The following is a 22,413-nucleotide window of genomic DNA, read 5'->3' on the forward strand; positions in this document are numbered from 1 at the left end:
ACAATTGAAAAAACAACATGTTAAAAATCAAGTTACATTTCTAAACAGTTTTGTATACTCTAAAGTATACTACAAAACAAAATATACTTGTCGAAATTCAACAGCATGTAGATACCATTTTCGAGAAAAATGAAGTTGCATGGAAGGAAAAGGGGGGACGATTTTAATATCTACTGTAGTATTTCGAGTTTGCACATTTATATAATTAATTACCATAATCTGTTTATTTTGATTTACTTTTTTAAATGTTAGTTTACAACAAACTGAAACTTAAAATAAATTTTAATTTTTTTTAGTTAATAAAATGTTACAATTTCACTGTTTCATGTGATATGTAAGAAATTAAAATATAGTCTTAAATGCAAATACTGTTGGTAGCTAAATGTCTTCAGCTCATTCAATGGTAAGGTCCTCTTTCAATTTAATATTTTGTTAATGTACTTGAGCCGCTTTATTTGAGCAAAGAAAATTCAACTTTTTTTTTGTAGTATCCATTAGAGTTTCCAGAACCATTTAGAAATGTAATAAATTTTGACTTTTAACATATATATTTTTTCGATTGTACCCCTTCAATTTATCGACGACACTGATTTTCAGAAAGAAACCGTTTGCACATTATTCTTAACGTACAGTTGATGTTTACTCATGTATAAATTTTGACGTTTTTAGTTTTAGCCGATTTAAAGATAATTAAGGAAAACCATTTGGAAAGTAACAACTTTAACACACTGTATATCGAGAACAGGGCGTCTAAGAAAGTCTAAGCCTAAGAAAAAAATGTTACATGAACTACCCCCATTATTTTCCCATGAGGAACTTGCACACAAGTTTGTTTGAAACATGAATGGGACACCCTGTATACTTCAATAAATCATAAGAAACTTACTAATATTTCTCTTTTTTTAGATTGTTCTGGATGTTACTTCTGTAATGGAGTATATAATCCACAACAATGTGCCTTTAGTCCAAGTTGTCCTTTACCATGCCGAATAAGAGGATGATTATAACAAAATAAATATTTGTAAACATTAGCACAAACCCACAAACTACCAAAGAAACAGATAGGTACTGCCAATAATAATAATCTCTATAATATTTTATATGTAGTGATTACGTTAACAAAGTGTAACATGCCACGCTTTAAACAATAATATTTTTACTATCTTTTAAGTAGGTAATGTTTTATTAAATCAATTCTTATAAGTACAATAATTTTCTTTTAAAATCCCTTCCCAAGTAAATTATAAAATTAGAACATACGTTGATACGAAATCGAGAATGATAATAATTAATTATTTAAAGACGTAGGTAACGGATCTGAATTAAAATAAAGCAACCTTTAAAGGAATTGTCGCAATACAGGTCTCGAGCAGATTTCAAAAATTCACTCATGTTTCCAATCGGAACCGAGAAATCATCAAAAGTCGCTCTATGCAAGGCCCATTGCGGCAAGAACCGAGAATAACACTAGCCAAGCAGTGTTGCCGGATGGAAATTTATGTCAACAGTAGGAATGTAGCCAAAAAAGAGGAGATTTCTTTCTTCAACAGGAGATTTTAATAAATATATTTTTTGATAGAGGAACACAAGTACATGCACAAAATATAGCAAAATATATAAATGTAGGAGTTCGTTTAATAGTTTTCAATTACATCGGTACGTTCATCGATCTTCTACTCGTAGTACTAGATACTGCATAGACCCAATTTGTTTTGTTCAAGGGGGGTAACTTAAGGTCCTTTACTTCTGATTGGCTGCTTATTCGGGCATGCTCGACATTATTTGTTTAGATCATAAAAAATATATTCTAATTAATGACTTATGTTCGTCTTGAGTTTTACTTACAAATTTTGTTGTGTATTATAAATGTTTTGAGTGTGTGAAGTGATTTTGTGACAGTTATTAATACCATATTATTATATACGTCCGGAAAGTCCTGCTTTATTTGTAGCAAATTTAGAAGAGGATCGGCCATATCGTTTCATACGTTAACTTTGTGAGCATACATGGGCGTAGATTCTTTTAGGTGTAACACACCTTTGGAATACTATTGAACATTAATATAATTTATTTACGATATTAAATGATCCGTTTAATGAGCACCCATTACAATTAGTAAAACTAATTTTAAAAAATTATTTCAAGGTTTAGAGTGCATCACGAGACATTTAAGTTAAAAGATAATGTACAAAACAGTCAGAACTCAGAAGCTTACGGACTAAAACAATTTTATTTAAAAATCAATAAACAATTTTTTTATTGATATTGTCACAGTATTAATTGCAATTAGAATTATTCAATACTAAATGTAGGTACTAATATATTTACTTATTTTATTTTGTTAATACTTTTATAATATACAATAACTTACATATGTAGTTTATATCCTTTATTTTGTTATTTATTCATTACTTTCTTTTAATAGTAGTTCTTAACAATTAATAAAAGTTTTATCTTAATAGGTATATTTTATTTGACACTAATTTCCTTAAAAGCGAGATGTTGGAAGAGCACTGTAAACTTTAACTTTACATTACCATCAAATTTCAAAACTAATAAGTTACTCACATCAGTCTCAGAAACCATCTGCTACAAAAAATGCTTTTTGAAAAACATATTAATAAAAGTAGGGTGAGATACAGTACATATTTTAACATAATATACGAGTATACTATGTAAACTTAGATGTTGATAAATTAGTCATCAGTAAATAACTATACTATAAAATAGTCAAATGAAGATTTAGTCATTCTGTAATTTTCCCCCATAACAAGAATTGTACACTATATTGTATAAGTCAAATGAAAAAATTACAATTTTTACAAAAACTGATTTTGCTACAGTTTCTATAACCCCATATCATTTGCAAAAAAATATATATTTTGCTAACCACAGCCTTTATTATGTCAAGATGTACTGCTTTAAAATTAAGTTTGACTCAATTATTTCCGAAGATAAGACTTCTTGCATTTAATACTAAATTGTAATTAAAATTCCTAATGAACCAATCTAATGTACTACGCCACTGGTATATAGGACTAACGTCAAATCTTTGCTCCCCGCCTCATTCCGCAGAGCTCCAAGTCCACGACTTTGCGTATCAAAACAATCTCAATGCTGTTAGATAGCCTATGCCGTATCTAGTACTATAAGATCGATGATAAACATAACCAGGTTTTTGTGAGGTCAAGTGAAAAAGGAAGAAGAAAAAGATAAAGATAACCTTGATTTTAAGACCAAAAATATAAAGCGATTTGTAAATAATTTTTCTAACTGTTCCAAACTCATGAAATGTGTAAAATATCTTCAAATCAAGTTTTAAAGTTATATAAAGATTTACTGAGATACGGCCAACAATTAACATTAACAGACAAAGATTACTTTTGCAGGCGAATCATAAAAGAATTTAAGAAAAATAAATCTTTAACTGATCCAAAAGATATACAGTATAACTTTCAGGTAAGATATTTGATACCTATTCTAACAGTGATTTTTATAATGTAAGATTATTTTAGAAAGGTGTCACACTGCTGTTGAGACGTGCTGTTCAATAATGTTTATTGTAAATAGGAAGATAATTTATAAACTCCCTATTTATGAAATTTTTTGTAAAAGATGTAAACACAATATAGATTATTCTAGGGTTCCAGTATTACATGAGAAAGATTTACAAGAAATGCATGTAAGGGGTTCAGGCCCTGGAGGCCAAAAAATAAACAAAACGTCAAACTGTGTTGTTCTAAAACATATACCATCAGGTAGGTAGATTGGTTTATTACACCGTTTTTGTATTGTAAAATTTAGTGTAAAAGAAATGAATAAAATAAACAAAAAAATTAATAAATGTATTTAATATGCTTATAAAATATATTATTGAGAATATTACTATTATGACTATACAATTTCATGTTTGCTACTCAGTTGGCTTTTGAGATTTTTAAAATAAACTATTAATAGAGCACACCCTTTTAGATTTTTTTTCTTTGATACTAAATATGTTTTTATAGCAGTTTTACACAATCAGACAAATTCGTGAATCTATTCACAAAGTAATTGATGAATTGTAACTATACTACAAAGTCCAATTTTTTATTGTAATTAGGTAAAATTTGAATATTAATATTTATTTCATAGTAACTTCTAATAATTGATGTTATTTACTATGCCTTATACTTGTTACCTTATACTTGTTTTATAATGTGAATGAGATTGGGATTAATAAGGAAAAAATCTAAGAATTAGTGCCAGTTCTAATCTTACAATTTCTCCATAAATTATTCATTAATCAAGATCAGAAAGTTCATCAATTTCTTTGACTGCAAGGCTGCTATTAAAGCACTATAATATGTATATTTTTTGTAGGTATTGTCGTTAAATGTCAAGAAACAAGATACTTAGAACAAAATCAGAAGAGAGCACGTTCTATACTTCTTACGAAGTTGGATAATTTAATGAATGGTGAATATAGTGTTGAAGCTCAAGTAAAAGCAATTGAAAATCAGAAAAGTATTTCAAAGGAAAAGAAAAAAGATAAATTAAAATCTCTTAAAGAAGATTGGAGAAAAAGAGAAAATTTGTTATAAATGTTTGTTTTGTATATTGTATAGGTATAAATAATACAAAATGACATTTTATTTCAATAACTACAAATAATACAATAAGTCGATTTAACTAAACTTGCCTTTTAGTCCAAAAATTGATAATAACGGTGCTACAGGGTGTCAATGTTGAAAAAATAAAAAAAAAATTTTAATATCAACTACTTTGAGCTAATTTTGTGAAATTTCGTATCCATGGGTTTTTTGGAATGAGAAATTCAAATTAATCAACGATTTTGTTGTATCTCTTAGAAGGCGCCACAAGCGACCATTAAGAGCATTTAAAGTGCCAAAACTTTTTTGTGCCACGGTGTATTTGATTTTGAGTTGGAAAAATCTTTTCCTCCAACTTTTTCTGTTTAAAAAAGATATGCCTTGCTTATATCTCGAAAACCAACCGCTTTCAACAAAAATGCATTTAAGTTTGTAAATTTGTTTGTATCTAAGCTTAGATACTGAGGACCTTTTTTATAGCAAATTTAATTTCCTATAAAAATGTGATGTATGTTTTTGCTGTAAGCCCAGCCATTTATGAGAAAAATGCAAAAATCAATAAAAATTTACCATAAGAATTTTTATCAGTGATACCGTTCGTCACATAGATCCTATTATGTTCACTTTCAAAGAACAAATATTTCCCTATAATTATAGCCTATGGACAATAAGTTAATGTAAAATGTAGCCGAGATATAAGATAATTAAAAAAAAAACAGGTTATGTGTTAATTGAATCGGAATATTTTAAAATGAAATAGCGATTACTTAAAATTAAAATTAAGAGCTGAAATTTGGTGCGAATTTTTTTTCTTACTGTTTAGCACAATATTTCATCAATGAAGCGAAAAAAATTTTTTGTCAAATGAAGCCGTTGCTCCATTTCACCTAATTTAAATTCCCATAATTTTTTTATTTGGGAAATGTATCACTCTGTTGATAGTGATAGTGGGGGACAACTGTGAAACATTATTGAAGATACTGTTCACAATATATGAAGGAATACTGAAAGAAGTCGTAAAACTAAGAAAAATAAATATTTTTTTCCTTTACCACTTTTTCGAAATATCAATATTAACGAAAGTACAGGGGGTTAAAGTTTTGTTTAAAAATTTAAAAAATGTATGATTATTTTATTAATCTTGCTCTCAAAAAAAAAAACACTCGATTACTTCTCATTTAATAAAATTTGTTATATATTCATGAATACAAATAATTAATTTGTTTTGTATTATTTTAAACAACCCTGTAAAAATGTTGCTAAATGTTCAGGAAGTTCCTGGTTTCGTTTAATTAAGAATTTAAATATTTCTTTAAAATCTCCGCGATTTGAAGACTCTATAGTTCATTATGGCCTCGGAAAGTTAGTTTTTGTTTGACCAACGTAATAGTCATATCAATTAAATAGCCAATTAATAATCGATTTTTGCGAACATTTTCGTTATATAAAATTTTATTCAAACTGGCGTTCTCCCTCAATGCATCTTCAATGGTTGCCCTATTTTGCTATTATCGCCTTTTGAATGAGCTCTTTAGAATCTTCGTGCATTTTGGTACTACGTTAAGTCCCTAAAACCATCTTTTGAACACCACGAATTTTTTGCATTACCCAATAAAATACATGGCCAGCAGTACAAACTTTCTTTATATGAACTTCCACATAGCCATTGATAATTATCATACCAAGAATATTGAAATTTTCGCGAACTTTCCCGACCTCTTCTCTCTTCGTTAAAAATTGCCGTTATTTTTGGTATTGGCCAACTATTCGATATTTGTTGTTTCTTTACTTCATCTTGAAAAAGGCGTTTCAAGTAGAGATAAAATAATATCGTGGGCAGAATTCATTATTATCTATGTATATCGATAATATATCTATTAATTATAAATTTAGTTTTACCTTGTTTTGTTGTAAGGAAGTTGTTTTTTATTTATTTTAAATTAATACCTGCCTTGTTCTAAAGTCTTTGTACTATGATCACTCACGCCTATACGTTATGCACAGGTACCGCGAAACTGACACTGTAACTGTAAGCTAGAGAAAGAGAAATTGGGCCTCAAATTCCCGCGTAAACACGTTATGTCAACCGCCTCGCGTGGAGGGGGAACTGTAGTATACTGTAGGCAAGTGTGACGCGGCTACAAGCGAAGAAATTCTGGCCTCACTGTGGTGAGAACTAGTGAGGAGTAATAGTAATGCCGCGTCGATGGAAACGGGGAGGGGCGAGATATTCAATATTCAAACAATTATTTTATGCCGTTACTTTGATTTTTGGTAAATGTAATAGATAATTAGAAATTAGTTTACCTAACTGTTTATTTAGGTTAATAGTAGAATAGTAGGTATTAAAATATATGGTGCGAGAGCCAAATTTTACAGTGAGGCCCGGCCTCAGTTGCTTCATACGACGAGCCGCCACTGCTCATAGGCATTGTTCAATATGAGTAATATGACCCAGTTTCCTATACACAGGGTGATTTTTAAGTTGGGTAAATCCTTCTACCGCCAAATAAAGCTAAGAAAAATAAATATTTTTTTCCTTTACCACTTTTTCGAAATATCAATATTAACGAAAGTACAGGGGGTTAAAGTTTTGTTTAAAAATTTTAAAAATGAATTTTTTTCTACGAAACCGCTTGTGATATGTTAATGAAATTTTACAGGCGTTGATAACTCCAAAAGTCGCATATTATTCGATAAGCAGAATATTTCTAAATCTATCAGTGGCGCACGTACCAACAGATAATTCAATATTTTTTAAGAAAAAATGGTACGCTACTGTTTTTTCGAAACATAAAAATAATTTTTGATTTCTCTGTTCAGTTCTGAAGAAGAAAGCTCTCTTGAGTTTTTTTCACACGACTCATAGTTTTCAAATAAAAAAAAAGAAATAGTTTTATTCCACATTCAAAATCAAATGTAACTTTAATTCAAAATTACTTAAGTAGGTATGTTCAAAATGAGCTCCATTTACTTCGACGCATAGTTCAGCTCGACGTAACCACTGTTCAGTCACTGCGCGAAATAAAGAAACTGGTTTCCCTCTAATCGTAATAGCAGCCTCCTCTATGCATCCAATCAATTCTTCCACTGTTTCCACAGGAATTTGGTATACTAATGATTTCATGTAGCCCCACAAAAAAAAAGTAACATGGAGTCAGATTTGGAGATCTCGGAGGCCACTCCACTGGACCACCTGGACCAATCCATTTATTTCGAAAAGTATTGTCCAAGAACAATCGTACCTCCCTACTGAAGTGGGGGGGTGCCCTGTCTTGCAGAAGCCACATGTTTTGCCTAACGTTCAATGGCAGTTCCTCCAAGAGAACTGGCAGATCATTTTGCAAGAAGTTTAAATAATTTTCGCCCGTTAAACGATCTGGTAAAATATGTGGTCCAATGAGCATTCCATTCACAAGTCCTGCCCATACATTGACGGAAAATCGATGTTGAAAATTGGTTCTTCTAACAGCATGTGGATTTTCAATAGACCAAAGGTGCGTATTTCGGAAGTTATTTATACCGTCACGACTGAATTGTGCTTCGTCCATAGCTAAAATGGTTTTAGTAAAATGTTCATCATCTGCAGCTTTTGTAACAGCCATTCACAGAATTGAAGTCTGCGTGGATGATCGGTAGGTTGTAGCACCTGTACACGCTGAACGTGAAAAGAGTATAACTGATTTTCGCGTAATGTTCTCCATACCTTGGTTTGACTCACTTCGACCTGTCTTGCAATTTCCCGAGTGCTTCTTGTTGGGTCTTCCTCGATAAGATATAAAACTTGATCTTCGATTTGAACATTTGCACATTGTCGGGGTCTCCCTGCATGACCTCCGCAATGTTCCTTTAATTTACCAGTTTCTCTGGCTCTTTGAACTAAATTGAGAAATTGTTGGAGTGAAGGACTGACTCGCAACGGAAATCGTTCAGCGTATAAGCGAGATGCAGCAGTGGCATTTGTACGACACTCCCCGTAAATAATCAGCATATCAACTAATTCATTATTTGAATAAACATAAGCCATCTTTGTATTGGTACTTTAATAATATTACGGAAGCAATTAAATTGACAGAACATTGGTTGACAATAGGAATAAACAAAAACAAAATGTGAAAAAGTGTGATTTGATTTTGAATTAAAGTTACATTTGATTTTGAATGTGGAATAAAACTATTTCTTTTTTTTTTATTTGAAAACTATGAGTCGTGTGAAAAAAACTCAAGAGAGCTTTCTTCTTCAGAACTGAACAGAAAAATAAAAACTTATTTTTATGTTTCAAAAAACAGTAGCGTACCATTTTTTCTTAAAAAATATTGAATTATCTGTTGGTACGTGCGCCACTGATAGATTTAGCAATATGTATTCTGCTTATCCAATAATATGCGACTTTTGGAGTTATCAACGCCTGTAAAATTTCATTAACATATCACAAGCGGTTTCGTAGAAAAAAAATAATTTTTAAGATTTTTAAACAAAACTTTAACCCCCTGTACTTTCGTTAATATTGATATTTCGAAAAAGTGGTAAAGGAAAAAAATATTTATTTTTCTTAGCTTTATTTGGCGGTAGAAGGATTTACCCAACTTAAAAATCACCCTGTACATAGGAAACTGGGTCATATTACTCATATTGAACAATCCCTATGAGCAGTGGCGGCTCATCGTATAAAGCAACTGAGGCCGGGCCTTACTGTAAAATTTGGCTCTCGCACCATATATTTTAATACCTACTATTCTACTATTAACCTAAATAAACAGTTAGGTAAACTAATTTCTAATTATCTATTACATTTATCAAAAATCAATGTAACGGCATAAAATAATTGTTTGAATATTGAATATCTCGCCCCTCCCCGTTTCCATCGACGCGGCATTACTATTACTCCTCACTAGTTCTCACCACAGTGAGGCCAGAATTTCTTCGCTTGTAGCCGCGTCACACTTGCCTACAGTATACTACAGTTCCCCCTCCACGCGAGGCGGTTGACATAACGTGTTTACGCGGGAATTTGAGGCCCAATTTCTCTTTCTCTAGCTTACAGTTACAGTGTCAGTTTCGCGGTACCTGTGCATAACGTATAGGCGTGAGTGATCATAGTACAAAGACTTTAGAACAAGGCAGGTATTAATTTAAAATAAATAAAAAACAACTTCCTTACAACAAAACAAGGTAAGACTAAATTTATAATTAATAGATATATTATCGATATACATAGATAATAATGAATCCCGCCCACGATATTATTTTATCTCTACTTGAAACGCCTTTTTCAAGATGAAGTAAAGAAACAACAAATATCGAATAGTTGGCCAACACCAAAAATAACGGCAATTTTTAACGAAAAGAGAAGAGGTCGGAAAAGTTCGCGAAAATTTCAATATTCTTGGTATGATTATCAATGGTGTGTGTGTGTATCGTGGTGTTCAAAAGATGGTTTTAGGGACTTCATTGTAGTACCAAAATGCACGAAGGTTCTAAAGAGCACATTCCAAATTTTTTACAGCAAAATATGTTGACCATTGAAGATGCATTGAGGGAGAACGCCAGTTTGAATAAAATTTTATATAACGAAAATGTTCGCAAAAATCGATTATTAATTGGCTATTTAATTGATATGACTATTACGTTGGTCAAACAAAAACTAACTTTCCGAGGCCATAATGAAACTATAGAGTCTTCAAATCGCGGAGATTTTAAAGAAATATTTAAATTCTTAATTAAACGAAACCAGGAACTTCCTGAACATTTAGCAACATTTTTACAGGGTTGTTTAAAATAATACAAAACAAATTAATTATTTGTATTCATGAATATATAACAAATTTTATTAAATGAGAAGTAATCGATAGTGTTTTTTTTGAAAGCAAGATTAATAAAATAATCAAATAGTTATGTAAATATTTCTATTTTTTATAAAATCTGAATGAAAATTCTTCTAGTGAACATCGGTTTTCCATGTATTGTAAATGCAACTAAAAATGTCTATATTCATTTAGTCGTTTGACCTTGAAAATTTAAAAATTTTACTTTTTTTGCCCACTTACAATTAGTAAAACAGTCACGGGCTTCACATATTAATAATGTCACGAGCCGCCACTGGGAAACAGTCTATTACAATGCAAGTAGGTAAACGAAGCAACTTAGGATATATGGAAATTTAATTAAATTTGATTATTTCGAACACAGGAAACTCCATAGGTAGATATGTATACAGAATATCGGGACATTTTAATTCTACATATTGGAAATCATTAACTTTGAACCATTTATTCATTAAGCCTTTTTGGCTTAAAATTATCTAAGGAAAAAGTCCTGATGATGTAGCATGGAGTTAGAAAACACCCACCAATTTCAATTTTATAATAAAAGCAAAAATGAGATTTTAGACAAGAATTTCCTAACAAAATTACCGACAATAGAAAAATGGAATCGAATGGGATTTTGACATGAACAAATCCATATTTGGCTCTTGATAGTGCAGTTATTCAAGCGAGGAGCGCTTTGCTCATCGCGTTTTAAGTTCCATTGAGTGGGTCAGAGTAGTAACGCCCGATAGGCTAATACAAATTATACAAAGTTTTTCAAAGTTAAAGTGACGAAAGCCTAGTACCACTCAGCAAAATATGTAAAAAAGTTAATAATGAACATGGGGAACAAGTGCTTCGGTTCTGGAAAACAGGGTGTCAATTTAAAAAAACGGTATAGCCGATTTGAATGAAATTTTTGCGGTTTATTAAAACAATTATCATACATTAACTGGACCAATTAGATTTGGTACAGAATTTTCAACGGCGTACTCAATGAGCAAGTCGTTTTTTTTGGAAAAACCCCCCCAAGCCTTTGGCAACTCAACTCTGAAACACCCGGTATATATACAGTTAACAATATATGGCTCCAGCAAAACTGGTTCTCTTTGTTAATGCTGGAAATCACGCAAAGATTACTCAAATTCAAATTTCTCATATTTCACTTTTTACCTATAACTGAGCATATTACATATTAGTATTCCATAACGCAAGTTTCGCTTGAATTTATTTCATACATTAGCAGCTCGGTAGAGGTAGCACTCCCTGATAACACTGAAAGCAGTTGAAACGATTTCAACAATCTCTTGATTGTTTTGAACACTATCGCTCCACGAGTGCAAGGTATTGGGTATTGGGTATTGGAACGTCTTAGTTTGAATATTTGCAATACTATTGTGTGAGAAGCTCCAAGCATTTCACACATTTCCAATCCACACAAAGAGAAATAAGTCGCTTATAGCGCCCGAAAAAGCTAAAAAAGCCCCCGAGTAAAACATGTCCGAGGGCATCTGGCATCAAAATTTTCACCGATCTTTTGAATTCCGTTGCCCAAACTGTCAACGGAGCCAAAAAGTTCCTAACAGTGAGCGGTGGCTGAAACCAAAGCCGAGCCATTTTCATAAATAGATCTACATCCCCGAAAGAATGTCTGTTGCATGCAACCAAACCTACTTTGTACAAATAAATATACCTACTATACCTACCTTTTTATATTCTATACAAATTACGTATTACAAATTGCAACCATCGGAGTTACGGCTCCAGTAGAAGGACCAATGGAGAGGATGGAATAGGATGATAATATACATATATTGGATGGTTAGGTATATTTATTCATACATTTACTTACTTGAGGGCATTTGTCAAAATGCACTTTTCCTTTTAACATGTTCTGGAACTAAAAGGAAATAAATAGGTATTATTTTTTAAATTACATTTTACCTATATTCAAAAGATAAGGGAAAATCCGTTTGAAATAATTCGAATACATCCTTGTGAAAAATATAAATGTTTAAATATTTTATTAAATCAATGAATGATGTAGGTAGGTACGCGAGCGCATAGAAAATGCAGTGGATTTTATTCGAGGAAAATGTACATACGCCCAATGAAAATTTCTGAAAATTTTGAACATCTTTAGACAGACTATATCTAAATTTTATTTTCGGGAAAATGTTACTTGAAGAGTTTGTTTACTTTACCTTTTGAGTTCTATGTTATGTTAAAATAAAAAATAATAATAAAAGAGGTATGGGAGATAAAGCTTGTGAAAATGCAAAAATTTGTAAATTCAGTAAAAATATGTTTTATTTATTCCCATATTTTAATCGATTTGACATTTACTACCATGTTAATGATCATCAAGATACTCAATAGAAATGCAACATCACAGCAATATTCAGTCAATATCAAACATTACGATGAACATGGCAGATATAAAATTTATCAATTTTGACAATTCATAGTTAATGTTTACCTTGTAAATTCCAATCGTTTTTTAATTTTATAAATAAAATCGGTGAGAATATGTGAAAGTGAAATTAAAAAATTTAATTCCAACAGAAACTGTTGGACAGGCCACAAGAACCGCAAACAATTTATTCGTAAAATCAGCAAAAAAAATCGAAAAATTTTTCTCTTAGTTTATGGATTGAAGGGATAAAAATAAGGTTAGCAGTTTTTCACAAGTCTCAGTTGTTTATTTTGCCGAGATCCAGATATCTTTAACTACACACCTTATTGAAAAAAAAATATGCAAAGTATAAACTTGTACCTATTCTACAAAAGAACCAAAGCAGTTTAAAGAAGCCCCAGATGTTAAATACAGGTATTTATTATCGTCCCAGGGAAAGTAGATCGTATTTTTCAATGGAATTTATATTGAAAACTCTGTTCGTTCATAGATGACATGTATTTTTAGTAGTTGTAGGAGGCTGGGTTACACATGAATTAGTATTCGGAGATTTTAATGATTTTGATTTTTTTTTTGGTCAAACAAGAACATTGATTGCAGTACCTACTTGGTTAATCTAGGAGCTTTTGTCCATCTTTTTTTTTTGTCAATTACGTAAACGAGAAGTTCACTGTACAAAAGATAGGAATAAACAAATCTGCAAACATGGGAAAAGAAATCACTACCTACCCGTTAAATCTTCGGGATCCCTATTTAGGTACCGGTCACCGCTTTCGCCGCAATTATGCCACAATACTGGTTGATGTTGGTGATGACATCACCAACATCAATCAACAATCAACGGCAGTCGCACGGCTTAGGTAATAAACTTAAGCTGTGGCAGTAGCCTAAAACCACAGCTTAAGTTTATTCTCTAAGCTGTGCTAAAACTATATTGACCAATCACTGTCGAATCAATTCAAAATAAAGCCAATGTAGCCTATCAAATTTTGAATTCGATTAAATCAATGAATCAACATCTACAGTGGCATCAATCAGTATTGCTATAAATCTGACAGAATAACAGTTGCATCTTAATAATAATCTATCAAGAACATACACGGTGTTTATAAAGCTTACGGCAAAAATACAAGTGGTTATTCCCTGAACTATTCTAAGAATATTTTTTCCTCTGACGATTTTTGAAAAGCCGCTTTATTTCGAAGATACAGGGCGAGAACAATTTTTGACGATAACATTTTATTAGCGAAAATTACACAGGGTGATTCAGAACTTATCAAAAAAAAAACCGGAAGGAAAAGAAAACGGTAAAAAAAAAAATTTGGAAAAAAAAAAATCAAAAAGAGCAGTTCGAAAATGATTTAAAAATACACTTCTGCACGGCACTGGAAACTGGCCCACTGTAAAACCTGACCTCGCACAATGCAACTGGCATGGCGGCGTGATAAAAACGGACAAAAACTTTCGCAAGGAAAAAATAAATAGAATTTTATAGCACCTATTTTATATCGGTAAATTCAAATGCTTTTGCCTTTATTAATTAATAAAATTAATTTGTGTCTTTAAATAATAAAATCATTTGACATAGCCGATGTTACAACAACAATTGTTCAAAATTTTATCCACTAATGTGTAAACACATTTGGGTCCGTCTTACTCACTTCCTACGAACTAACACAAATGATGTCATGCTTCACCATAACACAAATGCTTCACCATAATACAAATGTTGTCTTGCTTCACCATAAATTAAAACGATATCCATCAACTCCGAGTAGCTATACACGTAAACCATTTTTAACACTAACTACTAAAAAACTGTTGTAAACACCACAGATAACAGGTAAACACTATCGCAACGACGGATTTCAGTATTCGGAGTAGCGAAGGCCACGTGACTCGCCACGCGTATTGCGAATGACGCTAGAGACTACAGTTATCCAGCTATGTAGTGGTTGAATGTACTATAACTTCAATAATTTTTTTCTCGGAAAAAATAAGGATTTTACAAAAAAATTATTTACGATATTGACTCCATTTCTAATGCCGCATCTATTCCCAAATTTTTTTGGATAAGTTGTGAATCACCCGGTATGTAAAGCTTCTTAATCTACAAGAGCTGTTAAAAATGACTATTTCCAGCTAGGATGCAAGAATCCAATCTTCCTCATTGACTGCCGAACTCTTTCAAAAACACCAGGGTCTTTTCTTATTGAGTTACACCCAGCAATTATCCGAATTCTTAAGTCTTCCACACTTTCCACTGGAGTAGTATAAATTAATGACTAGATGGTCCCATAGGAAATAACCCAGAGGGTTTAAGTCCGTTGATCGAGCAGGCCATAAGTGAGGTCCATCTCAAATAATAAATTTCGCATCACCGATCTGACGATAAAATTAAATTCTGTGAAATTTTCTCGTTTCAATAAGATTGGCAGTTTCTGAATTATTGAACATTAAATAATCGAACATTTTCAGGTTATTCTATGTACTTCAGGAAACTGAAAACTTACCTCAATCTTCAACATTGTAATCTTGCAATTAGTTGAAATTCATAAGTATGCAATATAAAATTGTTGTATTCGTTTGGACTCCCTTACAAGTAGGAATACCTGACAAGGGAAGTACAATCTTGGCGGCTAAAAAACCCTTTAATAAGAAGTCTTTGAATTTTCGGATCATGCGAATAGAACTACAATGGAATAATTTAAATTAAAACCTATTAAAACCAATCCCAGATTTTAGAAATGCCATGTAAACTTTATCACAGGAACAAGTAATGGAAAGTAAAGGAAATTCTTAAGTAGGAAATGAAATACGCTTGCACCACCACAAATTTTAGATATATTTTCTTATGGATGACCTAATCTCTAGAAATTCTCAAATTTTGACACAAATTTTTTAATGTTAGGTAGTCAAGAAGAATATAAAATTCTTAAAATCAACTAACTGAATACACATGCAACTATTTCAAATAATTTTAGGAAAATATGCAAGAGAGAGAGAGAGTAGTGATCTACAATTTTCATAAATAAATAGTCCAGTTTTTAATACAAATAAAACAACAGAGAACCAACTATAAAAATGAACCCGAAGAGCTCCATACTCCACAATATTATAAATAATCCAATAAAGTTGTGCTCGGTTTGTAGGGGCCGCAAAAAAATCCAAACAGGATGATTTTTTCAGAGTTGCTTGGGGACTGCCTCCTGAGTATCCAACCAAAAGATCACACTCGAACTCCTGGTACGACTTGCGCTATGAGGGTGGTTTCCTTAACATTTTTTTAGAGGATCAAATTCTGAACAATTATCCCTCATAAAATTTGGTATGTCTAATACTTAATGAGTTACTGCGCATTATGTGACAATTTTTTTTGTATCTCTAATACTACTAGTGCTGCTACAAATTTGGCTTTGCCAAAACCGAATGGAGTAGATGTGGTGTCGCATCCACTGAACGCATGTATAAACAGTATACATTCAGCTATTTTTTTCGAGTGTTTGCAACAATTTCTTGAATAAATGAATGAAAACTAAACAAGAACTGATGCAGCCTGTCACCTGTCAGTTAACACATGACAGCCTAAAGGCAGAGGCGGATTGGCTATGCGGGAACTCGGGAGGTTTCCCGATGGGCCGCGGTCATTTTGGGCCGGTCGGCGCTGTAGAAGGATGAAAAATATTTTTCTTTCAAAAAACGGGCCGCTTGATGAATGTTTCCCGGGCCTGTTCATCTAACCAGTCCGCCTCTGCCTAAAGGTAAGTTCATGCAGCAGCGATTTGCGAGTTGCGATTAACCATTTTACGATTTATGCGACAAAAATTTAACATTCGTTCATGCACATTCGCGAAAAGTAGTTACCTACTTTTAAATTTCTTGTGTTACTTGCCTTGCCATGCCATGCCACAGTCAAAAATTTTAGATATTCTTGGGTACACTAAATTAAACAACATAACCGAAACTCACAAAATATTTTTGTGATTACATACGCAGGACATTAGGCAACTCTCTGTAATCTATGACATTAGACAATACCAAGACATTCATAAATAAACATTCTTCAACGATGAATGTGATAAATAACAGTGATTATCATTATGTTATTTATTGTCAGTAGCGTAAAAGATGATTGCATGTTAATCGCTTAGTTTTTTATAAGCAAAACAAAAATAGGTCAGAAATGATCTTGTGCCGTGAAAGCGTTATTTTAAAAAAGGAAAGACCGGAGGACTATTTTTTACTTTACTTTACTTTATTGTACTTTTCAACTTTTCACTTTACAAATGTAGAAAAGCGAAGAATAATTCTCTTATAAACATAAATGTTATACGTTTTAAGAAGCTTCAGCTACCTATTCATTTTCATCGTGCAGATTACCATCAATACTATCTGTTTTTTGTATATTAATTTTGAAAACAGAAAATATAACCAGAAAAGTGAAAAGTTGAAAAGTACTTGCAAAAAACAGGCCTCTGGCCGCTTATCATAATTGGGTAATGGAAATGAGATGAGGTTACATGACACTAATAAGTATTTTAATTACTTTACTTTAATGACGGAACACGGAACTGGCTGGACTGCACATGCGCAGTTTGTCAAAATTATTGCGATAATCGCCAAAAATAGAAACCGTTTCTATTTTCTCGCCCTCTATATTTAAATTTTGAGATTCTCGCAATATATTGAAATGAAGAAATGGATGTCAAAAATATTTTATTTCAACCAATTAAATTGAAATCCGCAAATCGCTACTGCATGAACTATTGCCAACTATTTATAAAAACATGTTTACAAAATCACCACTGAAGCGTGCGCAATTTTGTTCTTAAAATGCGCAGTAACTCGCTAAGTAGTAGAGGCACAAAAAAATTATATTATATTAAAAGTTGTCAAGAATATGATACTCTACAACTTTTATTAAGGTCACTTTGCTCTAAAAAAATGTTTAGAAAACCACCCTCATGCCGCAAGTCAGGAGACAGTCCCCAGCAACCCTGAAAAAATCATCCTGTTTGGATTTTTTTTTATAAAATGATATCTTTATTGGATTAAAAACAGTCTAGAATTTGCTCTTTGACGAGACCAAATCAAAGATCAAACAGAATAAATAAATAAAGATTAAAGATGTTTCTGTTTAAAAACATCATAGACGTAGCTAGGGGGCAGGGGTGTGTATGGCGCACTACCTACTCCAGAAAAAAAGATCCAATAATATCATCCTTATTTTGAAATATTATATCGGCAAGTCGTTGATTGCGTTTTATTTAAGAAGGCCTCCATAGAGCTTGTAGCAGATCTGGGCCCAATCCAAGCAAAAATCTTAGCTACGCCCATAAAAAATGTCTCAGTTTTCTTGACTGCTTAATCTTTTTTTTAGTAAATGAATAAAGATTAAATATGTTGTCTCTTAGTTTTCTTTTTTTTTACTGTACAAACAAATATTTGCCGTTACATAATTTCCATTAATCCTCTAAGAGATTATCAGTAACTATTCATAGACTCAATTTTTTTCGAACTTGCGGTATCTTTTATTCTTAAAATAATAGTAAAGATAAAAAATTTACACAGAAATATATTCACCAAGTAATTAGTAAACTTCATTAATTCACAGAACTAAATTAATCAGTTGTTCATTACGCTACGTATTCACATTTACCCAACAAGATCAATGTATGCATTTCTGATAGTGTGAATCCCGTGTGCAATGGAACAATTTAATTTAGTCAGTCTCATTCCTTTTGTTCGTTGCAGGAAAGCCAAGCTTCACTGAAAACTGATATCCCAGCAAGCAGGCTGAAACAACTGAAACAAGGGTGGAATGTCCTGTTCGTGCGGAATCGGTTTCGACCGAGGTCGCCCGAGTGACAGGTGGTTTCAGCGAGCAAACCGTTTCAGCCGAGGATATCGTGATTGTGACAGTCTCGAGTTTGCCTTCCCTTGTTTTGGTTGCGCTCATATCGATTTGGGAATTGCCGTGCTTCTAGCGATAAATACGTAATGATGCTAATAAATGCAGTAGAGCGGTAGTGCCGAAGTACACCGTCGGAACCGTTCTCGAACGGTTTTTAAAACTCGTGCACCGCTTAAAACGGAGACGCTTTCTTAACAGCGGAAGCTGTTTTAAATATATTTTTTAAACTATTTAATTACGATATTTCGTATGAGAATTATAGGAGCGTTATAACTTTTAACTGTGAAAGTAAATTGATTTAAAATAAAGAAGTTTATTGACAGGTAACAATTAGACATATGAGATATATTTTTTACATTTTTCAATCTTTAATTTAAATTTTAAACGCAGTTATATTTTAATAATTAATAATTCATTCATAAGGGTTATTGTCTAAATAAATAGGTTCATGTTCTCCAAAACAAGCCAGTTATTTTTAATGTTAAAAAGAACTATTACAAAATTTTTGAAAAATATTTCGTTTTATTCAGTCTCTTTTACTTATTGCAAATAGGCCAATTCCATATGAGTAGATATTCATATTGGATCAAAAAGAAAAAAAAAACATCTTACCAAATTTTTTTTATTTTATTACCGTTTTCGTATGAAATCACATCTTCAACTAACAATTCCACAATTAAGAAAATTAATCAACAAAGTATACTAAGTGTAATGAAAGGACAAAATGCAATATTTTTTAATGCTTCAAGAATAGTAACTGAAAGAAGGTGGAAAAGTATTTCTTACTATAAAAATTGGTAAAGATAAAAATTTATTTTAACTAGGAATAAAATATATGGATATAAACTACAACAAAACATTTATAAAATAAATTGATATACAATTCCAAATAAACTTCTTTTACATGTAGTGGTCTTCTAGAGGTATAGTCTTTCCGAAGTCAGTTGAACATGTATAAACACGCCTAGCAATAAAATTTAATGAGTTTCATAGGCGTCCCTAAAAAAATTTTCTGCTAAAGGTAAAAAATAATAATAATTTGTTTATGTGTAGAAAATTTCCATTATATGTTCATTTGGGCAACAGCATATTTTTTCTTTATATAAATTATAAATTGTCCGCCGAATTACGTTTCTCGTTATGTCATCGATATATTTAAATTTTTGTCTTCGCTTCCTCTTTACGCAATGCTCTATAATACCTTGTTTAATTACACGAAGAATTGTGGAAACTGTAATTAATATGTGAATTCTATTTATAATTTCCTTATCTGATTTTTCATTTTCTTCCTTTTTTAAACAATCGTAAACATTTAAAATGACACGCTGACATTGAACATGTAAATCTTTATTTTTAAATTCTAAATATGTTGCACATCACAGGAATTTCCTAACCTCAAAAAACAAGTAAAAAATAGTAAAATTTCATGAAAAATGCTAGGAAAAATACACACTTATTTTTGTATATTCAAATGTTTATTATAGAACATGTAAATCTTTATTTTTAAATTCTAAATATGTTTAATCAGCAACCGATTCTACTAATTCAATATTGTCTGGTAGTATTTCATTTTGTACCGTTTCAAAAGGTCTCCAAAATGCAATGTTGTAATAATATTAGTAAACAAAGTATCCCTCTTATTTCTCCCTTTCGTAGCATATGTATGATTAATAGAAGGTGTCTATAATAAATCAAAATTACCTGAATCACGCCAAATTCTGCATTGCTGCACTGCACTGCTAGGTAATTTGTCAACAACTGAAATTTATGGGCCGATCGCCCAGTGAGACTGTGTTTGTGCGCCGTTTGTCCGTGCGCGCATTCTTCAACTGGGCGTATACATTTCTACCACCTCCACGTTTAGTTCGATCAGATCTGTATATGGGTATGGCTAAATAAATATGTATAGGAACAAGTTTTTCAAATATTTCATTGCCAAGTTGCTGCGTATCGACCGAACCTCGTACATACTGCCTACCTCTTTGGCTTTCAATTGAGATCGGAAAGATTATAGGTACTTGTTGAACCAATTACGATAATCCAGTTGGCACTCAATGGCCAGCTGCGATTTTTGGGAAAATATCTTTAAAGATTTTTTATTAAAAATCTAGCTACATGTTCAGGATAAATATATCTTTAATTTTATTAATTTATATTGCAGAATATTTTTTATGCAGACTTTTAAATATTTTAAGTTTTTGTTTCAGTTTAAACATCTAGAAGGTATTAGAAATACCTCAGGATTGGTAATTGCAACTGGAAAATAATAGGGTTTGCTTGTGGATCTCAAATTATGAAAATATTAGATCCTGCCTAAAATAATGGAAATAATTTGTATCTGTTATTTACCAATCAAAATCAACAGGGTCAGTAATGGCCTAATTTTTCATCTTCAGATATTTCTAAAGCGTCCTAGATTTTTAAACTAAAACGGAAATTTCATAAATTTAAAACAAATCGACGAAATTTAGTGTTTTAAAAGTGTTTTAAGTGACTCCCAAAAATCTTTTATAATAAAACGTAGTAGGCTATGGATTAGTCATCATAATTAATTCAGCAAATACACCTAAATGATCACTGTTATGCAGTGTAACATATTTCGGAAGGAAATACCTTTGTAGAAAAGGTATTTATTATGTAATTTAATTTGGGTGGTTCTTGAAAAAAAAATAAGCTTAAAAAAACTTTGTTGTATGATATTTGAACCTCTTGATAGTTATTGTAAGCTTACTTCCTATAGATTTTTATTGTCAAATTTGATAAAAGTTGACTAGCGGTTTTTCGTCACTGGATCGCCTCATTTAAATTTGTAATTATAATTATCCACGAATGAAATATTATTATATTGCTATCGTCAATACATACTAGATACAATATTTGCATATTTTAATTTATTTTTATTCTATGGAAAATAGTGTGTCATGAGTTTTCCAAAGAATCAGTGCCACACTATATATGCAAATTAACTCATAAAAGCTAGTTCATGAGATTTAAGCAGGATTTGCAGATGATGTCATAAAGAGAAGCTGAAGTTAATTACAACAGGATGCGGTTTGATCCACGGGCTGCTTTCTCAATAGCTAGGGGTGAGATCCAGAATTATTAGCTTAATGCATGAGCTTTGTTTGAGAAAACTAATTGCACATACCTACAAAGATATTATTAATTTGGTGTAATATGTTCCAAACTTTATCAAATGAGTTGTACAAATTCATTTTGGTATAATTGTGTACAAGTACAGGGATATAAAAAAATATGTAACAAATTTTAAATTTCAAAAAATATAAAATAATTATTTAAAATTATATATACAGGGTGTCCTGAAAAGGATGGACAACGCTTGACCACAGGTTCCTTGAATGAAAATAAGACTATTTAGCTTAACTTACCTATATACAAAAATGCACGCCTACTGAGATATAGTCTTCTAAATATAGAACAGATACCTTAGTATTTCTCAAATAATTTGAAAACTGTTTCACTTAGAAACTTCAAATTTGGTATACACATTTTTTTATATAAGGGCAACGTAAATATAGAATTTGGTAAGAATACATATACAGGATGTTCTCTTTCTAGTGCCTGTACGCCACTGGCTATCCTGTAACTTTTTTGTGTGTCCGCCTAAGACGACAGAATTTATATTCTTAAAAATAAGCACTGTTTTAGAAAATTTTTTGCCTC

At 31.6% G+C, this 22,413-nt stretch overlaps 3 protein-coding genes across 3 annotated transcripts in view; all 3 read left to right on the forward strand.

Moving 5' to 3' along the window:
• Positions 1 to 1,203, forward strand: part of LOC108912675 — a 9,114-nt gene extending 7,911 nt beyond the window's left edge. The window contains exon 3 of the mRNA XM_018717988.1: positions 907 to 1,203. Within this exon, the coding sequence (XP_018573504.1) occupies positions 907 to 1,001 (95 nt within the window). The 3' untranslated portion in view covers positions 1,002 to 1,203. The remainder of the gene's footprint in view (positions 1 to 906) is intronic.
• Positions 1,204 to 3,180: 1,977 nt separating this feature from the next.
• Positions 3,181 to 3,608, forward strand: LOC108912674 (MIEF1 upstream open reading frame protein). Its single transcript, XM_018717987.1, has 2 exons — positions 3,181 to 3,459; positions 3,516 to 3,608. Exons 1-2 carry the CDS (start codon positions 3,292 to 3,294, stop codon positions 3,552 to 3,554), a joined length of 207 nt encoding a protein of 68 aa, XP_018573503.1. The 5' UTR covers positions 3,181 to 3,291; the 3' UTR covers positions 3,555 to 3,608.
• Positions 3,528 to 4,583, forward strand: LOC108912673 (probable peptide chain release factor C12orf65 homolog, mitochondrial). The gene is made up of 2 exons (XM_018717986.1): positions 3,528 to 3,758; positions 4,363 to 4,583. Exons 1-2 carry the CDS (start codon positions 3,554 to 3,556, stop codon positions 4,581 to 4,583), a joined length of 426 nt encoding a protein of 141 aa, XP_018573502.1. The 5' UTR covers positions 3,528 to 3,553.
• Positions 4,584 to 22,413: the final 17,830 nt, after the last annotated feature.

The sequence above is a fragment of the Anoplophora glabripennis genome, unplaced genomic scaffold, assembly GCF_000390285.2.
Source record: "Anoplophora glabripennis isolate ALB-LARVAE unplaced genomic scaffold, Agla_2.0 scaffold906, whole genome shotgun sequence".
In the NCBI taxonomy this organism is placed as follows: Eukaryota; Metazoa; Arthropoda; class Insecta; order Coleoptera; family Cerambycidae; genus Anoplophora; species Anoplophora glabripennis.